At 40.6% G+C, this 21,950-nt stretch overlaps 1 protein-coding gene across 1 annotated transcript in view; it reads left to right on the top strand.

Annotated features, from left to right (window-relative positions):
* The window catches only part of phlpp1 (PH domain and leucine rich repeat protein phosphatase 1), a 48,905-nt gene that overhangs the window by 19,430 nt on the left and 7,525 nt on the right, over positions 1 to 21,950 (top strand). Inside the window, exons 3-8 of the mRNA XM_005476369.4 lie at positions 14,182 to 14,378; positions 15,450 to 15,575; positions 16,376 to 16,524; positions 19,214 to 19,360; positions 20,615 to 20,842; positions 21,657 to 21,859. Coding sequence (XP_005476426.3) covers positions 14,182 to 14,378; positions 15,450 to 15,575; positions 16,376 to 16,524; positions 19,214 to 19,360; positions 20,615 to 20,842; positions 21,657 to 21,859 — 1,050 coding nt within the window. The remainder of the gene's footprint in view (positions 1 to 14,181; positions 14,379 to 15,449; positions 15,576 to 16,375; positions 16,525 to 19,213; positions 19,361 to 20,614; positions 20,843 to 21,656; positions 21,860 to 21,950) is intronic.

Genomic DNA, 21,950 nt, shown 5'->3' on the forward strand with positions numbered 1-21,950 from the left:
GAGAGAGAGCAAGAGAGGGGTCAGGCTGTGAGTAACCTGGGCTAGAAATCATTCCCTGCCCACATGAACAGCCACTGAACCACTGGACAGAGGAAAGTGAGGAAAAAACAGAGTGTGAATAACAGCTGGAGATACTGAAACCTGACATTATATATACAAGGGAATGGTTTATGAAGGAAGATGTGTAGGAAAAAGGAGGAATTTTGGTCCTGCTGAGGCCTTCTTGTCCTATAACATATTTCATATGCACGCGCAAGCGCACACACAGAGCTGAAACCTGTGTGTGTGTGTGTGTGTGTGTGTGCGAGAGAGAAGGCAAGTAAGACAGAGACGCATTACATAACTGGACACCATGGCTTTCCTGCCAGTTTACTATCACACAGCAGTAACTCAGTTCACACGTGTGCAGGCTTGCTTTATTTTGTGTGTGAAAGCTTAGCAACCTCCCGTTTGTTTCTCACGCGTTCATGACCTGCTGGTAATTTATGATTTCCCTACTTAGCCAACCTCTTCCACACCAGAGGACAAATTCATCATGCAGTCCAGCTCCACATGAAACAGCATTATGTTATTGACATTATATAAAGGCTAGAAGAAGGGTTTGACAGGAATTACATCTGACTTTTAGCTGGCAAGATAGTAGACAGTGACTGACTCTTGATTCCTCTCACCTCATTTCTTTAAAAAAAAGACCATTTTTGGGGGGTCATTTGTGTTACTAACATAATAATAACAATGATAATAACAACAACAATAATAATAATAATAATAATAATAATAATAATAATAATGATAACTTGAACTGATCATTTACAGAACAGATGATGAACAGTCACCGTGACATTTCAGTTATGTTTTTCGTGAGATGTTTATTACAGTTAAAAGATCACAGTGACAGTTTTTTTGGAGCTACTGTTACTTATTTTGTTATTCAAAAACTTTTTTTGAGTATTTTAAGCAAAATATGATCAACAACATAAATACTCATCGTCAGCGGTAATCATCCACTGTAATTTACAGACATAACTCATCCGAACTCCAAAACCCAGCTCACTGATTTTATATTATCGCTCAGTTTCTAAACCTGTCAGCTGGAAACGACAGTATTTTGTGTATTTTCAGGTTTACTGCTGACTGAGATTTACTCCCATAACATTTTCATTGCACTTTCCTCTTGTGAATCTTTCTGCCTGAGGTGACAGAACATGCCACTAGCCAATTCATCCCATCTGTTTATATTGTGCATCTGTTTGTCTTTACATCTATTATCGTTTCACTTCTTCATCTTAGCCAATTTTTATCTTGACCTTGTTAGCGTCGACTTTTCTTTCCCTCCATAAAGCTCCATTTATTTCCATCGTTCTCTCTGTTGCCTTATACTAGACAGCCATGCTTCCACTATTCATACTTTTAACATCCCTTTTGGCCATCATTTTTTTTCTGCATTTGTAGAAAAGGATGATGCACACAAACATACTAATAATTGATTTGGGAGTCCAACAAACTTCCAACTTCCACAGCCTTGAAATTATACTCATATACTCATAACACCCATGCTTTCTGTTCATTTGTAGTACACGCTCCCATGCAAAAAACTGTATGCATTCACTTGAATACAATAGAAAAGCTAATAAATGAAAAAATCCCCACAGCCCTTGTGTGTCTGTGTATGAATGTGTGAGCTAGCTGATCGGGAGGCCTGTGTATTTCAATGTAAGGTTTCATAACACACACTCATTACATAACAGCAGCAGGAGTGGAGCTGGGAAGAGAGAGGGGGAGCACACATGTACGTCAGTATCCAACCCTTTCACTGGCAGGAAATCACTGGGGAACATCTTTTTTTTCACACCCTGATGCCAGCACCTGAATTTGAAGCATTCATAATACAATTCTATCCACCACACCTAAGTGGTGTTTAGTGTTTTTTAAATAACGTGATGAAGCATGTTACCAGTGTAATGGGTGGCTTGAAGGACTGTCTTACTTTTATTTAAAGGGACAAAAATTAGATATTTAACATTTAAATAGCAGCACAGGATGATTGGCTAAACAGTTATTGAGCCTTTATAACTCCTCGTGCCAACAGTCAGGCACATGTTACACATTCATACATTATTTGCAATTGCGTCTGCCTTTCAGTACCGATTTACATCAGGTTAATATGTTCTGATATGGAATGATATTACGTGGACTGAGTTTTTTTTTCTTTCTTCCAGCATGCATTAACTAACGTTAGAAATTAAAAATGCAGAAATGCAAGTGAATGTGCAAATGGGCAAAATCGAAGTGACAAAAAAGGCAGCGTTAAAGACAAATTCATCTGCAGATAAGACAACCCTTCCTTTATCCCAGTGCTGCTCTGAATCCCGGCATTATCCCTGCAGGTGGTGGGTGGTAATGCAATGACCTGATAACTGGAGTTGTACAATGCCTTTAATAGCAGAGGACTGTTTAGTTCCCTTCTTCCCAGGGGCAAAGGGTAATAATGGTTTGATGGAGAAGATATCGCAGGCTGTGACCTCATTTGGATTCAGGATGTGTTTCACTGGACTGAGAGTTTGAGAGAGTGATATTTTGTGTAGTGTCTGCGTGTGTGTGCATGTTGCCCTCCTTGGTGACAAGTTTAAAAGAGATGAGCTTTTAGAATTTTACGGCATCCTTCACAGTAATTATTGTCCACCTCATCCTCTCTGTTGTGATAGAGTGATGTCACATGGGGACCTGGGTCACTACAATACCCTAGACTCTCAGTTCTCGTCTCTCTGGCTCTGCTGTGCTACTGTTGGGGGGAGGGGGCATCACCTCGGCTGTGCTGTTAAGACTGAAGGATGTCCACTGACAGCAGACAGGAGCACAAAGCTGAATGTAACTCAAATTGGAGCCAGTAATTAAAGCACTGAAAAAAAGTGAACACAGTCAGTAGACTACCTATCATATCCTATATCCTTATAACAGAGTACTCATCAAAATGACAATTTTATACTTATAGCAGGCTCTTGTTCTCTGATTTATAAGGTATTACTAGGTATCTGAATAATTCAGAATGTTAGAAAAATATAGCTTTATGCTAGCCACAGTAGGTCGATCTTTTACATTATAGCCCATTAATTTTAGGCTTTTAATTTTTTGATGCATTCATAAACGAACTTTAAACTAGACTAGAACAATATTATTTTAAAAATGCATTTTCTCTTGACTTTTTAACTCGAACTTTTTCCAGTTAGCTTAGCTTAGCATGTTGCCATTTTACTATTTACATAAAGCATAAGAGATGCTAACAAGTTAATATTGGCTTAATGTTTTTCAGGTTAATCGTATTAGTATAGTATGTTGTCACACTAACATTTTCATAAAGTAGACAATAGTGTTCCCATAATAGGCTCACATATGTTAATGTATATATTTTCGTGTTTTTTACATTCATCTCATCATCACATTAGCTCACCATGTTATCATGCTAAGTTAATATGCTTAGCACGATAACATTGCACGATAACACTTGATGTATGCCAACATGTTATCATACATAATTTACAAGACACTGGCCTCATATCCCAACAGGCTCACAACGCTAACATGTTAATATTGAGAATGTGTAATATTTTTAAGGTTTATCCTATCAGTTTAGCATGTTATGCTGGTAACATTTGCATAATGTACATGATGCTGAGGGAGGGTCTTTTTTTTTCTTCTCTTGATCAAAGAATGGATCATCTAACAACAACTAAATTCTTAACAGTTTCATATTTTGACTCTTGAACATTTTATTAAAATTTGCCTCCCTTTAAAAGTAAAAATTATTCAAACTTGAGCCCTAAGACAACAGGGAAATGCAGAACATTCATGCTCAGCACAAACTAAAGTAAGAATACACAGATGCTGTATTTGCCCAACTCTAAGCACTTGTGCAAATTTAGTGTCACGCAGTGATAATGCAGGAACACTTATTTCCCATGCAAACATCCACCTCATCTCCTTATCACTTTTTACACAACGGACAGCTTGACACATTTCACACATCAACACCTCTTTAGTCCCTGAGGCCAAGGCAGCCCCTTCTGTCTGTTTGGACCGGTTTGTGCAGTAACATCTGGAAAGTTTTAAAGAGCGGTTTGTAGGATTACGAAGTTACAAATTAAGGGTTACTCATTACAAAAACGATGAAACTGTGCGGTTTAAACGAGCTTGAGACCTTCCTAAAAATTTCCATTGTGCACTATGTTTTTTTTATCACTGCCGCGCATTCACAGTTCACCCTGTGTATATCTCTGAAAGGTACAGAGAGGTAAAAATGTAATGTAAGGGAAAATGTGGAGTTTTAACATGAATACAGCAAGCAGTCTGTCACCCGCGATGGCTTTTGCCACCTTCGAGCATGGCTCATCAACCACTGCCTGTCACTTTTCATCTGAGTAATCACCTCAAGTCTTCCACAGAGAAGAAGTACTGCTGAAGAAATAAAGAAAGGAATAGCAAGACTCAGACTGAGAGACGCAGCAAATAAAATGTAGGACAAATATCACTCTCTTGCCTGAGACAAGTCACCTTTGAGTAGGTATATTTTGACTTATTGTGTTTATATATGTTTGAAGCAGAAGCATCTATTTGTGTTGGAGAGTAACAGCTGACTTTTCTGTTTTACATCTCCATGTACTTTCTCCAACAACTCCTCTTAACTCCAGTTTCCTTTTGGTAAATGTGTAAGACATCTCATCAAAGAAGTAAAAAAAATATATATATACTTACTGTACCTAGCACTGACTTGGAAGCATTTATATATCACCAGAGTCTTGCCAGTCATGAAATTGGATTAGTCATTGCTTATAATAAACAAGTGTGTCTTTACAAGCTCATGCTCAGTTGTGACTTATGTGGGTCATTGATGCCCTACGGTATGGCATGCCCAGTCCTTTACAGATAGTGTGCTGATGTCAGGTTGTATTCTTATTATTACCGAGAGGATCCACAAGAAAGAAGTGTTGATCTGTTAAATAGGAGATGGATGTAGAGAGGCTGGCCTAGTTGACTGATTGCTAACAATGACAGATGACGGGGAGATCAGGGCATCGGTAGTCAGATTTTCTAGTGTGCCAGAGTCAGCTCAGGGCTCTTTATTTCATGTCACTGGACGTTATTGCCCAAAAAACTCACTATATTCTTTGCTGGTAGATATCATACAATATAGATGTCTGTATTCAGAGAGGGCTAGGTCCTCAGTGTCAGTAGTAGCTGTTACATCTTCGTGCTTAATCTTAAATTAAACATTAATGTGTGTTTCACAGGGCTGAAGTCCTGAAATGAACTAAAGAAGTGGAAGTGCTACCATAGCAGTAGACTAAAATGGTCTTTGGATATTTTCTCTCTCTTATCAGCGATTGCATTTCAAATCATCGGGACGCAAGTGGGACCATTATTTGACCAAAATTTGCCTTTGCAGGCTAACTCTGATTGTCTCAGTATGTTTAGGATGTACAGGATTTTCAAAGGCTTCTTAGAGCTGGAATTTACTGGAAGATTGTGCAGTCAAAAATAGAGAGAAGTGTTCTTTAAGAGAAGTTTGCAAATTAACCAGTGGTGTTTTTATATGTGTTTTTGTGGTCTTATTGTTATTTTTTTCCCAGTATTGCGATTGCATTCTAGGGACTCATTTGTATGTACAGTAAAAACAGAACAAGTATTTTTACTAATGATTAATTTTTTTTAACTATACTCAGAGGTGCCGAGCCCACAAGGGCTTACAGGAAGAAAGTTATTCTTACATAGAGAAGCAATAAAACTATGGGGAAGTATGCAAATGCTTAGCACAGTATGCAAAATTGGATAAGCTGTGCTATTTCTTTCCATTGCATCGTATACCACATAAATAAATATATGGCCGTCTCAGAAACCGATGAATTGAGTAGCTTCTAGTGAAAGATCTAATTGAGTTGCGGATTTCAGAGTGTACCTATAAGCTCTTGCAGAAGTAAGATTTTCAACATTGAGAGAAAGTCAGGTTTCTAATAGTGCCGTTTGTTGAGTGTGTGCATATTTATGTTTGTGTTAAAGCAGTAGTGGTGCAAACACTTGGATATTTGAGCCTAATGTGGAAGGGAAACTGTTATTTCCTGAGCCTGGGGAAAAGGAAGGAAACCATCTTTAGATACCAACACACACACACACACACACACACACACACACACACACACACACACACACACACACACACACACAAAAACACACACACACAAACTGTACTACTCCAGCTCCTACATACAGTAGGGCTAGGAATAGACCGACTTCTGAACATGAGCACACCCACCTTAAAGAGCCTGACTATTATTTTTCAAATTCACAGTCTTATGCATTGCCCATATAATGTGGGATAGCTGACCACCGTGAGTAACACCATCGTTGTTTATCATGTTTTCACTGCAAGTGGGATGTGGTTCATGCATTTGGAATAATGACAGATGCCTCCTATAAGTTCCTTCCCCTACAAAAACCAGGAAAAGACCCTGGTTTTCTCTGATCTACCTCTGTAAACAGGATGCTCACGTCAGAGTCGCACCCATTTCTCTGTTTCCTATGTTGTGCATTCCCATGGCTAGACTGAAATGTACTTCCATCCAGTCATCCCACGTCCGTGTGAGATGGTTGTAAACGGCATTGTCAGTACAGGAGTAGCTATCAAACTTAGCACAAAACCAGCCCACTCAAGCTGACTGTAGTCTTCTCCTTATGAGGGAAAAAAAAAAAACCACACTTTCTGATTTTGGGTCAGAATTGGATGGATGCACGCATGAAGATGGTTAATCACTGTCACTGTCACACTGCATGTGTGTGTGTGTGTGTGTGTGTGTGTGTGTGTGTTTATGTCAGCGAGGATAAGAGTAGGAGGAGGAGTGGGGTGTATGAGTGCATGTGTGCACATATGCTTGTGTGGGAGAGAGCATGTTCCAACAAAAGACCTAAAAATAGTAAGAATATGCTCATGTGACATATTGAGGCTAAAAGCTTGTGAATAATTTGCCTAATGCAACACATTCTCCTCCTAAGCTCTGTCATGAAAACATGTTCCTGCTAGTAACCTCTGCCAGCCAGCAGGCTGGAAGGGAAAGTTGTATCCAGCCTGTTTCAGTACCTCAGTTGGGTTTTCTGTCTGTTCATGGATGGCATTTAGATCATTTTTATATGTGTCAAGCAGGTACAGTAGTCGAGTTAAGTAAACACAGATACCAACCTGATAGTAACTATGTACTAGTCTTAGTTTAACTTATATTTTCAGTCTTTTAAGTTTTTAAATATATCTTTACATTATCAGTTCAGTTCCTTATCTAATCTTCCCCTTCCCCACGTTTCCTCTTAAAGGAAACACGTATTTACAGTTTACCTCGCTTATCCGAACCATTTATTACAAGCTGAAATTGAAAGTAGACACCTGTTATGTTTGTCCGTTGCCTTGTGAATCTATTTGTGTGTGCCACTCGATGCACTGGACTGAAGTTAAATTGGAAACCAACTTTGCAAAATGTAATAGACTTTTTTTCCCTCTCAGATATGCGAATGAGGCATTAGGATTTAGAAATGCGATCAAGGTATAAACAAGTGTTTGGCTTGTCGTGTCTTGTCTTACCAAGAGGACTTGTTGACTTATTTGAAGTTGTGCATGCAATATCATTATTTGCAATTATATGCAACAGGAATGATGTTCCAAATCTGTGAAAAGAATAAAAAGGGAAAGGGAACGCTTTCCTAGTATCTGGCATTTTCTTGTCTGTACCTAAAATACTTTTTACACGTAGTCACAATAATACAAATCATTAATGGCGTTTCCTGCAAAGTGGATGGTAATAATGTCTCTTTAAAGAGAGATAAAACCTTCAGTTTCATTTGCTCCTTTCACACTCCACTTGTTTCAGAAGTACAATTAAATGAGTGTGGAGATCAACAGTGGGGGTTGTGGGGGAGTGGGGTGGTTGCACAGAGGGAACAGTTTGTGTTTTTCTTTTCTTTTTGGAGGCAGCATGAATGACAAAAACAGAACATCCAGTGATGTTCACTTATGCCTTATTCTCAATCATGAAATGTCACAAAGACAGTTTGTTGAGTTTTTGTTTTTAACAGATATATATTATTTCAACAACACCTACAGTGCTTAATAAATCTATTGACCACCACCAATGTAAGATCTTTGCTACAGCTGCCCTAAATTAACAGTATTGCTCATTGACATAATCATTTTTTTGTGTTTCTATAATGGATCTCACCAGTATGTGCAAGCTATTTAATCCGAGTGACTTTTAACGCAAAAATATGAACCCAAAACATTTTTAAAAAAGTAAAGCACATTATTATTTTTTTAAAATACAAAGTACATTTGTGTGTTTCTTGTTTTTATGACAGTTGGTCTAATAAATTTAAGCACTACACTTAACACAAAAGAGGATATCTTTAGCTCCTTGAATTTCGAATTCACTATCTCAGGCTGAGTGAGACGTAGTACAGATGCCAGACTCATGATATTAGATATTTGGTTAAAAAAAAAATGCCTGTGAGGATTTGAATAATTTAAAACATACAGAGATAGCTAATCTCTTATTCACATATTTGGAAAATATTGGTAATTATCTAATTGGATTTATGCTTTAACGTAAAGTAAGAAAACAGAAAAAGAATGTTACATATATCTTTTCATATCTTTTAAGCTCATTAAAGCATATTTATTCGCACCAATAGGCTGTCAGCTTTTAATGCCTACTGTGAAGTCAAAACTGGCTGCCAGAGCACTGAGAGAAATTCTGAAAGAAATGTTAAACATATTGTCATCTACACTGGACAATAAACAAACAAATTCTTTTGATCATAATGAGCTTTGTGCACAGTATAAACCGTGTTTAATAAGCTGTCTTTGCAGATCTTCACATAAATAGTCCTTCATTTAAAACAGTAAGAGTCATCTTTTTTGCCTAGAACCACAGACCAGATATGACTCATAATATGCACATAAATAGATTTTTTTTCTGCTTGATACATATTTCTGTCATTTCTGAAGTGTGTGTCAAGTGTGTTAAGTTGCAAACGTGGCGTGTGTTTACCATGTTTCACTTCATATTTTGCTCACAGAAGTGTATCATGTGTATCATCTCTTTAAAATCAAGCTGATTCATTTCTTATCTTAAACTTCTTTAGAGGCTTGCCCTCTCTCAGCAGCCCTGTAGTTTTAAGAATACCGATACAGCTCTCCATTATAGTTATGCACGACTCGTAATTGACATTTAACAACAGTGTTTTGTGTTACATACTCAGCGTTCTGTCAGAGCAAATATCCTTTTGCAAACCGAGACTATTGATTCTGCTGCGAGCACAAGATTAGCTTGCACCACTGAGGAGATGTTAGGGCTCAGGCGCTTTGCTAATTTCAAAAAATAAATAAATATCCTGGGTCGGTTTGAAACTCTGCGTCTCTCGCAAGATAATCTGATAATCATCAGATTAAAATGTGTATGTATTCTCGTGACCGCCGTCTTAACCACGCCAGCTCATGCAGTGCCACTTCTGGTTAAAATGTTTTTAATGCCTGCTGATGAACACAGTGTGCAGTACCCTACCGTGCCACACTAGATACAGTCTGCATGTGAAAGACCTGAATTATTTAAAGCCATGAGAGTGTGTGCAAGTTCTCACTTGCTTACCCTACTGACTCTTTCTTCCATAAACTCTCCACTGCCCCTCCCCAGCCTCTGCTTTGCTTAGTGTTTAGAAGGAAGTGAATAATGTGTGAAGGAGACGCCACAAGAAAGATGTGCATAGTTTACAGCAAGCCACAGGACGAAAGACATTTTTCTATGACCATCTGTCGCTTGGAAAGGAAAACTTCTTGCGCCATGCCACAAATCTCTTAGCCAAATTAGAAAACAATGAGGTTAAACATGCTGCGAAAGCAAAACATTGAAGCTGCAGATAGGAAGGGGGAAATCCAAAGGCAGGCAAGTTGGACAGATAGAAAGGGGAGATGATAGAGGGGAGGAGGACAGCACACGCCAGCCCAGGGAGATTTTTGCGGAGGTGGAGGTAGACAGAAAGCAGGTGGATGTTTAGACAGAACGATAACACAGCCTGGCTGACAGAACGCCTGATAAGCAGCCTGACTGTCAGGTTTGGCAGGCTAGCAGTGAAGTGAGAGATCCATGCAAGGGGGAAAGGCAGACAGTTGAATAAAACTGAATAAATGAGACCCAGATATTGTAAAAGCATCATTTTGAAAGAGGTTTACCTGGTGTTGAATTTGGGACTCTAATTATGTGGGCTGCACTGTTTTGAATGTAAATCTGGACTGTTCAATTCTGAGTCTAAAGCAAAGCCTCCAATGGTGACAGTTGTGCCTAATAAATTTAGACTAGAGATGGACCGATCCGATATTACGTATCGGTATCGGTCCGATACTGACCTAAATTACTGGATCGGATATCGGCGAGAAATAAAAAATGTAATCCGATCCATTAAATATAAAAAAAAAAACACCTCACAAAACTTGCGACATGGCGTAACTCGGCTCATAACCGTAGCACGTCGGAGCAGTGTGCTCACGTGATAGAGCGGCTGCATGTATTTGTAGCCTCGCTACCAAACCAGCATTTCATCTCCGAGGAAGTTATCCCAGAGAGAAGTAAAGCAAGTGTGTAAGTTCATCTCTGAATGTTTGTAAAGCGTTCCCATGTTAAGCTTAACAACCGATATATGCAGTAGCAATTTTTGATATGGGCGACACGGGCGGTTGCCCGGGGCGGCATCGTGGTGGGGGGCGGCATCGCGGACATTGGCAAAAAAAATAAATAATTTTTTTTGCTCGTACTCATGCTTCCCCGACGTCAGCCAGTGCATATTGGGAATGTCATAGGCATCAATCGGTTTTCTATCGCCCATTTGCTCGGAGTAAGGGCGCCCTCGTTTGCGAGGTGCGCCTGCTGCTTGCGGCACAGAGGAGAGGCCGGGGCAGCGGGGGATTCTCTGGCTTTCTGGAGCAGCATCTAATAACCAACTCGCAAAATAAAAGAAAATAAAAACAAAACAACAAACACGAAACCACCAGACATTATGATACAGACTTATAATTTGCACCGATGTTTTTTCGAAATTCTATACGCGAAAAGTGAGCGCGAGAGCCCTCGGTGTGCCTGCTTGCTGCTGAAGTCAAAGTAAACTTTATTGCTACATACAGTCCAGTATATAGAGAGACGACGAGGCTCCAGTTACAGCAGTGCAAGTAAACAAACAATAAATATAAGAAGAGTAAGAAAATAAATATACACTTTAGGACTAGGGGTAAAGGGATCAATAACAATTTAAAATGTATATTTTACAGTTTGATGATTTAAAGTCTCACACACAACCCGTCGAAAGGGGAGGGGGGCCTGCTTCTTCCAAATAGAGCACATTTCATTCATAATGTTGTAAATCCAAGCCCGTTATGTATTCATGATTTGAATCCTGTGTTGTGCAAAATCCCAGAAATAAACCCTATAGACAAAGTGAATCTGTGAACTAAGGTGTAGGTCTGTTAGGTTATGTTGTGGTGATCCTCGGGTTGAGGGATGGGTGTTCATACTGGAGTGCAAAATTAAAACCAATGGAAGATGGACAAGAAAAGTTCAAAGCCATCAGGTGCTCAGTTTAGAAAAAATAGAAAAGAAGAGGAGGAGAAACGAGCAAAAGATACAGGTAAGCAGATGTGTCATTGGATAATGGCAGGTCATCCTGAAACAATCAGAATCAGAATACTTTATTAATCCCTAAGGAAATTATGTGGGTTACAGTTGCTCCAGGATGAAATTCTAAAAATAGTAACAGTAACAGACTAAACTCCAAACAATACAATATGTTACAGATTTTACACATTTAAGAAATAGCACTAATATATACAGATCACTCAGTTCTAAATATCAAGGATTAACAGAGGTGATTATAAATAAATATCAAGAAAATTGACAAGCATATTACAGAATAGAAAAGAGTGTGTGTAAAAAGGGTGTAACTATTGCAGTGTTCACAGTGTGTTAGATGGAGTTGTACAGGGAGATGGCCACAGGCAGGAATGATTTCCTGTGTCGGTCAGTGGTGCTTTTTGGTCTCAGTTTCTCACTGAACGCTCCTGTGACTAGCCAGCGTGTCATGGAGTGGGTGGGAGGTATTATCCAACATTGTCCTTATCTTGGACAACATCTGCCTCTCACACACCACCAATGGCTGTTTGGTAGCGGTTTGCACACTATGCATACTCTCTCTCTCTCTCTCTTCATATGTGTGTGTGGGGGGGGCGCCAGAGGGAGTGTTCGCCCAGGGCACCAAACAGGCTAGGACCGCCACTGGATATATGGAGCGACTGCCTCTTTCTCTCCCTCACCTTCCTGCTGCTACTTCCATCGTGAAACTGCTTAATGATCAGCTGATCGGCTTTTCTGTCGCGAGTCCGTCTCTCTTCTTTGTTTTTGGCCCACTTTGCACCAGAAAGAGGAAACCAGCGGCTGAACAACAGCAGCACGTTTAACCTTGATAAGCTGTTGTTAGAATTTATTTAATATTACTTTCTAGACCAGGATCCTTTTCTACGTAACTGACGGCTGGTAACTGTGCAGGGGCGGATCTAGCAAAGTTTAGCCAGGGGGGCCGATAGGGCATTAACAGGGAAAAGGAGGGCACAAAGACATACTTTTCTGTCTTATTCTCATTTAAAATGTCTAGCTTTTAATAAATAATTATCTGAATCTTACACCCAAAGTTTTAATCTGATGTCAAATGTATAGAAGTCCATTACTGTATGTATTTTTTACATACAGGTATAACAGAATAGCTTTAGTGTTGTTGTTTATTTAAACTTGAGTATGAACTTATACAAAATGCAGCAAGATATTAAAAAAACAGTTTTATTGATTAAAAAACACACTGTATCGGATTCATATCGGTATCGGCAGATATCCAAATTTATGGTATCGGTATCGGATATAAAAAAGTGGTATCGTGCCATCTCTAATTTAGACTTCATGCTAAGCCTGCATCGGGATGTTAGCTCTGATGAGCCAGATAAATATTGTAAATTTTGAGCTGCCTGAATGTTCATCAAGATGAAATGCTTAAAAAAAGTTGCTGTTTTTTGTTTGTTTGTTTTTCGTTTGGTTGCTTGGTTTTTGAGTGACATCTTGACAGCTTGGTGGCACAGTGGTTCGAGTCCGATGACCGTAGGTGTAAACTTGCGAACATGAATGTCTCACTGTATTAGCCCTGCAACAGGCGGTGACTTGTCCACAGAGTCCAGTGTCATTGTGAGCTTTTAGCACAGAGCACTGTCATACCAAAATATAGCCTCAAATAAGCAATAGAATGGTTATAGCATGTTTGCTGGGTTTGACTTGTGCTTTATATTCATGGGAAACTTTCACTATGCCTTGCTAGTACCAGACAACTCTGACCCTACAATCCAAATGTTGCAACAAAAATCAAGGCTTATCAGACCAGGCGATGTTTTCCAGCCTTCTGTTATCATAGGTCAGCCTGTGCGAATTGTAGCCTCAGTTTAATTTTCTTAGTGGCACCCAGTAGAGTCTTCTGCTGCTTCAAGGTTTGACGCATTGTGCATTCATTGATGCTCTTCTGCATACCTCGGTTGGTTATTTAAGTTACTTCTCTTTAAGCTACTTCTCGTTCCTTTCAGCTTAAAGAGTTCAGGCCAAGCTATTCTGACCTCTGGCATGAACGAGGCCCAAAGAACTGCTGCTTCCTGGATATTTTCTCTCTTTTGGACCATTTTCTGTAAACCCTACAGATGGCTGTGTGGGAAAATCCCAGTAGATCAGAAGTTCCTGAAATACTCAGACTAGTCCATCTGGCACCAGCAACCTCGCTATGTTCATAGTCAATTAAATCACCTTTCTTACCAATTCTTAGTGTGAGCTTGGACATGTCATTTTGACTATGTCTGCATGCTTAAATGCATGGTGTACCAAACAAAGTGACCCATGAAATATATGCTTTTGAGTGGTTTTGTATAGCTGTCTTCACTACCCTAACTTTCTCTGATTTTCTAAAAGTTTCTTCAGTGGTTTCATGTGGATTCTAACTGCAGCAGTAACTGATTCTGTCTAATCTGTATTCACGTCAAGTCTGCAGTGCTAACTGGACAAAACATTTCTTTCTCTGTTTCAGGGAAGCCCCAGAGCATTGAGAGCTCAGAGAGGGTCCAGCTGTCTGGAACCTACAACGTTCGGAAAGGGAAGCTTCAACTACCAGTCAACCGCTGGACCAGACGCCAGGTCATCCTGTGCGGCACTTGCCTCATCGTCTCCTCTGTGAAGGAGAGCCAGACAGGGAAGATGCACATCCTGCCCCTCATTGGAGGAAAAGTATGTAAAAGTCACACCATGACAGGGCGTTACTGTTGTCACATAATCATTTTCTTTTCTCTCTCTCCCTTTTACCCTGGTCTTTTTATGGTGATGTTATATAATTTATGCCTTGGATCATAAACCCATAACATGATATCATCAGAGAATGACCTGATAAAGTCAGTGTTATTACCCTCTGCAAATGCCTCCCTGTGCAGGGAAGTTTGTCCTTGATGAAATGTCACCTTTAGTTTGACATCAAATGCTGCTTCTTGCTTTGTTCATTTTAGCTCTCAAGGTCAGACAGAAAGTGTGCAAGCCAGGTCTAAAGCACTGATGTATTTTTTTTTCCCACCTTTTCTAATTTGGAGTCGAGACACGCTTTAATATTTAGTGTAATGGATCAGTATGGCATTAAAGCAGCTTTATGTCACTGTAGCGTTTTAAATTGCCTCCCCAAAAGCGACCTTTATCCATTTATTGCTTTATGTGCGCATGTGTGTATCTGCTAAACAAGCTCTAAGGGCTCTTCTGAAAAGCCTTATCTGCTTGTCTGCCTGATACAAAGAACACAGTGTGTCACCACGCCCAATTTTTAAACATTTCACACACAACACATTGACCTCGAGTCAACCCTCTTTTCTGTTCCTCTGTGTTTGTCTATAGTGAGTTTGTGTGTACGCCTGCTAGTATTCTGTTCAAACAACATAACTAGTCAGCCATTCACCGAGCCTGCTGGAGTATGTGACTGTGCATGACTGAAAAGCAATTTCACATACACACGTTTTGTTTCTAATGTCAGTCACGTGTGTTGGTTATTTCATTGTACGAACGTGCGTGCTTTTTCTCTTTTTTACAAGTGACTGAATCTGAGTAGCCTGCAGACATTTAGCATGTTATTTGTTTCAACTGAAGTCCTTTTTTTTATATACATGAGAACTAACCTATGTAGACCTCCGTGTTTCATGTTTTCCTTTCACTTTTCTTTTCTGATGCCTAAAGATGAGCTTTTTAATTTATATTCAGAGGTGGATAAGAGATGTCAGTATTTTACACTCCAGTGACATTCTCGTGTGTGTCTGTCTCCAGGTGGAGGAGGTGAAGAAGCACAATCATTGTTTGGCCTTCAGCTCAGCAGGGCCTCAGAGTCAAACCTACTATGTCAGCTTTGACAGCTTCACGGAGCACCTGCGCTGGCAAAGACACGCTGCCAAGGTATTGTGTGGGCAAAAGAGTTAGAGAAAGAAAAGGAGGAGCATATGCTCCCTGGGCACTACTTTCGGGTCAGCTGCACTGTACGTTACAACATGCTCAACTGCACTACACCCACCACAATCCCGCTGTCGTATGAGCCCGGTGGAGTTAAAACTGCACATATTTCACTGCTGTGCAGTCTGTACTCTATAACCTGTCTGGGTGCTCTCACACACATAAACACCACTGATGGCTCTCTCCTCTCTCTCATTTGAACTCAAGTAGGCCATAGCCAGAAAACCTCTTTTCTAAATATTAACAGGGACATGCATGTCACCAGCGCCCTGAGGGCCACTCAGAATAGAAGCCTGGATAGAAGCAGCACGTGCTGCAGTGACGACTGCTGAGCCTCTAGCTAAGTCAACTCTGAAAGGCTGCCGTTCACAGACGGTGGACTTTCTCCTCCAAGATGACAGATGTCGTTTCGGTTTATATCATCCACGTTTCTTTGAAACCGACTTATCAAATGGACACAGGCTAACTACTCTCTACACCTGCAGTTAACTAGATTACCCAATGTTATAACTCGTGATGTCAGGTTACCAAGCTGTTGGACTGTCCCTTGACTTCTTCTGACTCTCTAATCCTAAGAAGATTGCCTCTGAATGACATTTGAGCCCCTATCAGCAGGCTACAAAGACATCATGAACCAGTACAGTCTTATGTGGTCGGGGTAATCCTTTTTAACTCCACATTCTTTTTCTCTCCCTGTTACCTCTGCTCTCCTCTCTTCTTTGCTTTCCACTCCACCTCTTTTTTAGATGGTGTCCCAGAGAATCCACTCAGTTGATTTGTCCTGCTGCAGTCTGGAGCATCTTCCTCCCAATCTCTTTTATAGCCACGACCTGACCCACCTCAACCTAAAACACAACTTCCTGCCTGCAGATCAGCGGCTGCAGCAGCTGCAGAGGTACAGTGCCATTATAAGACTACGGTAAACACACCTGTGAATGAAAGAACAGACCTGAAGATTCACAATAGGTCGAGGAGGTGGTCTGGATGGGCCGGCTCGGGCAAGATGAAACCTAAAGAAAGATATGGTTTACAAAAGCTTAGCGTAACTTGACAACAGCTGGAGTCGAGATAGGCTTTTGTACAATGTGGGGGAGACAAGACACCGACACAGTGAGGCTTCAATGGGAACAGCAAGTCACGGCTGGCTGGTTTTGGAAAGCTTTAGCTTTTGCCTGCAATTTGCAAGCCATCGACCTGAGCAGTCTAGGACTGGGGCCATTGGCACACAGGGACCAAAGAGGCTAGCCAGGGCTATACCAGGCTAGGCCAAATCAGCCCAGAGCCCAGAAGGGTAGAAGTGTCTGCAGGGAAGCTTTTAATGTGCCTGGCCTCCCTCGCTCTTTCTCTCTGTGGGCACCATCTGCTGCATGCTTATCATGGTCGCAGATTAAAGACCACAGCCAAGATGCTGTATATGTGTCTTCACGTGTGTATGTGCACTTATGCATTTACAAATTAATATATTTGCACACTTGTTTCAACGTCTCTCTGTGGAGATTACCATAAAATTTTTACCATTTGAATAGTGTGAATCTGGTGCCACAGCTATGTGTTAGCTGTGTGGAGTGTCAGTGTACGTGAGAGCTGCTTGCGTGTTGCATGCAACAGAAATAGTGGCTGCAGGCTACTGATTTGGGGTCAGCGCATACAGAGTCTTGATATAGTATGGCGTGTTCCTTCATTTTAACATGGCTGCACTAAAGGAATCACAAAAGTGAGCAAGATCATACATGCACAGCTACACACACACACACATGGTCTTCTTGATAGAATATTGTGAATGAATGAGGTCAGGATTTTATGTTTTCCTACCACAGTCATTTTTTTGAGTCATCTTTTTTTTTCTTCAGTCCCTGGCATAATGACTAATATTTAAAAAAAGATGATGTGAAGGGAAAATAGCTAGTTTTAATATCTGAGTGAAACACAGCTCCCCTCACTGGTCAAGTGAGAGACATCAATTTAGCCCTGCCAAATCTAAGTAGGCTCATCCGCATTTGACCCAGCATGACAGAAAATGAGGTCAGTAATGAGAAAGAGATGAATAGTTAGCTGAAAATAGCGAGGTTCTAACAGAACCGCGCAGCAGAGTTACTTGAGTACTCACTTTCCCCAGAGAGACTGAAGTCCAAAAAGCTGGACTCAAGAACAATAATACTCTGTATGCAGCCTCTGTGAATGTGGGTGTGTGTATGTTTTTGTGTGGACTGTTGTGTGAGAGTCTGTTTTGGTTTCTGTATAAACACTAGCTTTCCTCTGACATCTGACGTGGGGTTATATTATAGTGTCTTGTATTTTTCCAAGAGCAATGGAACGTGAACCTGCCACATGGCTCCCCCCTCCGCCCCTTTCTATTTTCTTTCTGGCCAAATACTAACTGGTGGGTGATTTGCCAATCAGATATGCATAATCAGTTGTCTCGGATACTAGCGCTCTCCTCTGGCATGGGACTGCCTTCCCAGCATGCATCTCTTTTTGAGACAGAGGTTACCACTCACTGAGGGGAATGGCTGATGTTCCATGAATTTCATTGAACCTTTGGCCTTTTTTATTTACATATGTATGATAGCTTATCGAGTTATGAAGGACATTAAAGTCATTGAAATGAAGCGATGAAGGCCAAGTGACCGGATTAAAGTTCCAACTGGTGCACTTCTGTTGATGAGTAGCAAACATATAATTAAACGTATAAATAGCTAACTGTATAAACTGATCATTCTCTTTGAGGACGCGACTTCTAGCAAAAACATATTGCAAACAGTTGCTTCACTGGCTTTTTAAAAATAATTAGCGCTGCTTTAAATAAATAAGAATGTAAGTAAGGTCAAAGCAGAGTAACATGAGAAGACAATGTCACAGCATGACAAAGACGTGTAGGGACTGTGAGGAGGGGGTGTGAGCGTTACTCAGCAGATTGCAGGGGCTGATTTAATGGTGGAATGACATTTTCCCACATGCTCCGCATCCCCTGCCTGCAGGAGTCACCCTCAGCTGGAAATTCTCCGTCACTCTAATCAATAGCCCGACGTCTAGGCTGGCTGCCCCCCCATATCACTGTGATATACTGTGTGTATGTGTGTGTAACCTGTATGTGTATAGCGCGGAAAATCAAGTGCCACTGTTAGCAGCTGCTCCAACGTGCGGTGCTAATATGGCACGCTTCTCATCTCCAGATGCCTAGCTGAGCTCTCCGTGATAGATGATAACAGGTCGCATGCGTGTGTCGGTATGTGTGTAAATGGATAAATAAAGACAGAGCGAGCCAACTCCTGTGAAGGTCACTGATCTGCCAAAGGGCCAGCACGCTGAAAGCCACTGGTCACTGGTGTTTAAACGAACAACAGGCGTCTTTGCTGTGTTTGTTTGCTAAACATTCAAACGTGAAGGTTTAGCTGTACTATGAAGGAAGGGTTTGTTTATGGGTGTGTTGAATCTCACTCTGTGCTCACTTTAATTAAAAAGCATGGGTAAACTACACTTAGTTGAGATGTATAGATTTTTCTCTCTTGCAAAACTAACAGGATGAAACCACACTCTTCAATCACCCTTGTCTTTTTGTTAATACTTTTATTCACTGTCTCTAGATTTTCTCGTCTTCGGAGCCTCAATCTGTCCAACAACCACCTTGGCCAGTTCCCCCTGGCTATCTGTGACATACCCACTCTGACAGAGGTCAACCTCAGCTGTAACTACTTGGCCTCTGTCCCCAGCTCTGTGGGTGCCATGACCAAGTAAGTAAAGAGAAGAACATACTGTGAACACAGAAGTTTTGGTTTGGTTTTTTTACCAAAACTTTGAAAACCAAGGGTAGTTATGACTGTAAAATCAAAATATTTCATAGAGTCAGAACATGAATATACCTGAGTTTTAGTTCAGAAGGATTTTTTTACTTTTGGTTTTGCTTTTGGTGTTTACCTTGCCTGTTATCTATATGCACAGCAGTGGCAATGCATTCTTGGGAGTCCTTGGGACTTGCCCAGCTCTGTCCTGTATAGAACCGAAGTTTCTGACTTAGGGCAAAGCTTACTTGCATAGATGCCATTTGAGTTTAACTAATGAACCTTTTCGTAGACCAACCACATTTTTGCCTCTTTAAGCATTTACATAGTCAAATATGAAAGTTACCTGGCAACAATCACGTGACATGGCAACCACAATGATGTATACATTGCTACTTCCAACATGTAAGAAAACACCATAAGCTGTACATGTGATTCTGTGATTTTTGCTGTAGTTCTCAAGTGTTCCCAGAGTCTTTTACTATATTATTGAGCAGATTTGTCATTATGAATGCCGTTTTGTCCGTCTCTTGTTTTGGTGAACACCTTAGGTTTTTTTAAAAAATTCCAAGCTACTTACGTTTCTAAGAAATACTTTTTTTGGCTGTACAAAATTTCATAATTCTGAGCCAGCATTTTGAAAAGGATGGAACATAGGTAGTGTTGTTAGCTCAATGGCACTTTTTTCCCCTTTTCTTTCCATTACTAGTCCTTCACTGTAGAAAAAGCCCCATTACCAGCTCTTTAAAGCGGTGACAAAACATGTACTTAAAAAATAAAGTCAGGACTTTGACCTTTAAAATCCTTGCACGTTTGGTCGATTTTACTCCACTTTGAATTTAGGGATTACGGGAATCAGTCTAGTAACTAGGGCACAACTTGCAGTCTGGGTAATAATAGAGGTCCTTTAAGCTCAGCCTTTCTTCAAAACATACAGGTATGTTTGCTCATAAGAAATTAATCTCTGGAAATTATCTAGCATACCTGTAAATTCCTGAAGTGGCCTGTAGTGCATTTATGCAGCTACTGCCATCTACTGGGCATCAAGTTCACTGAGTTTTGGAAATGGCAATTGTTTTTTTTAGTCCTACTTGATACAACATGTCACAACAAGCACACTAACTATATATAGAAAGACAATTGTGGTCTTTCTGTGTGATCTTTCATTAATTATGCCAACTGTCTAATCACATGTATTTGTCTCAGTTTGCAGACATTCCTACTGGATGGAAACAGCTTAAATGAACTGCCCAATGAGCTGGGTTCCTTGCAGAGGCTGAGTTACTTGGGCCTTTCCTTCAACCAGTTCAACCACGTGCCCCAGGTGCTGGAGCGGCTGTCCTCCATGGAGAAGCTCTGCATGGCTGGCAACCACCTAGAAACTCTTACCCTGCAGAATTTCAGACTGCTCCATGTCAAACACATCGATCTAAGGTATGACATGGTGTCCTAATTATTACGCATTTGTTCACTTTGATGACTAGAGCCATGGAAAGTTCCCAGACCAGCATGTCCTAAGACTTTGTCGCAGGGTCACATGTGACAGTGAGAACATGCACACATGCGTAAATAATAGAAAACAAAAATACAAGGAGGAAGCCAAAACACAAGCAGACTGCCAGAAAGCACGAAACAGGGAAATCATTTGCCTACCGTGTCTCCCGTCGTCTGTAAAAGTGCAGAGCTAGTGTGACTTGCACTATTTTACAGTTAATACTTTACCTTTTCTTACTTTGCTTGACCGGGGTTTGTAAATTAGTTGTTTTCTGTCCAGCATTAACACATTTTTGGACAAAGATCACTCGGTGTCACTGATGAGTTTACATTTCATACAACATTGTGAAACTGCTTTCTTAACAAAGGAGTGCAGTTATGAATGATTTGATGTTCTTTGGCTGAAAGGAATTTCTGTTTAATAAATTTAAAAAGCTCCTTTTGGTGGATTTTGAGTTGTTCATAAGGCTGGAAAATTTTGTAAACTTTCTAATCCAGTTAAACTGAGCAGAGCCAGTTCTGGACCAAAGTTACATATTTATGTTTGTTTTATCTCTTATTCATTCTTGGGTTCTTATCGATTGAGCGCTTGAACAATTCAAGATAAACCGTTGACTCTCAGGACCAGACTACTAAACAAACTGATGAAACTGCACAATATATCAGCAGTCACCCTAGGCATGTTCCCTGCTGTAAAGGCCAAAGCCTGTGCATTTGGATGAACCTTTGCCTCCTTCATGCCTCCTCTTGTCAGGTTGAATAAAATCTCCATCATGGTGCCGGACGAGCCTGACCTACTGAGGCACGTGACCCAGCTGGACGTGAGGGATAACAGGCTGACGGAGCTGGACGCCTCGGTCTTCCCCAGGCTGGAGGTGCTTCACTGCGAGAGGAACCACATCACCAGCCTGAAGGCTAAGGGCTCCTTGCTCAAAGGCATCTACGCCTCCAACAATGGTGAGTTTGGCTTTGCTGTGACCTCACACATTTCTAAACTGAAATCACTGATTTGTATGTCTCTTGTCTGAATTTCAACGCATAATGTATG

This window comes from Oreochromis niloticus, linkage group LG18 (assembly GCF_001858045.2).
Source record: "Oreochromis niloticus isolate F11D_XX linkage group LG18, O_niloticus_UMD_NMBU, whole genome shotgun sequence".
Lineage (NCBI taxonomy): Eukaryota > Metazoa > Chordata > Actinopteri > Cichliformes > Cichlidae > Oreochromis > Oreochromis niloticus.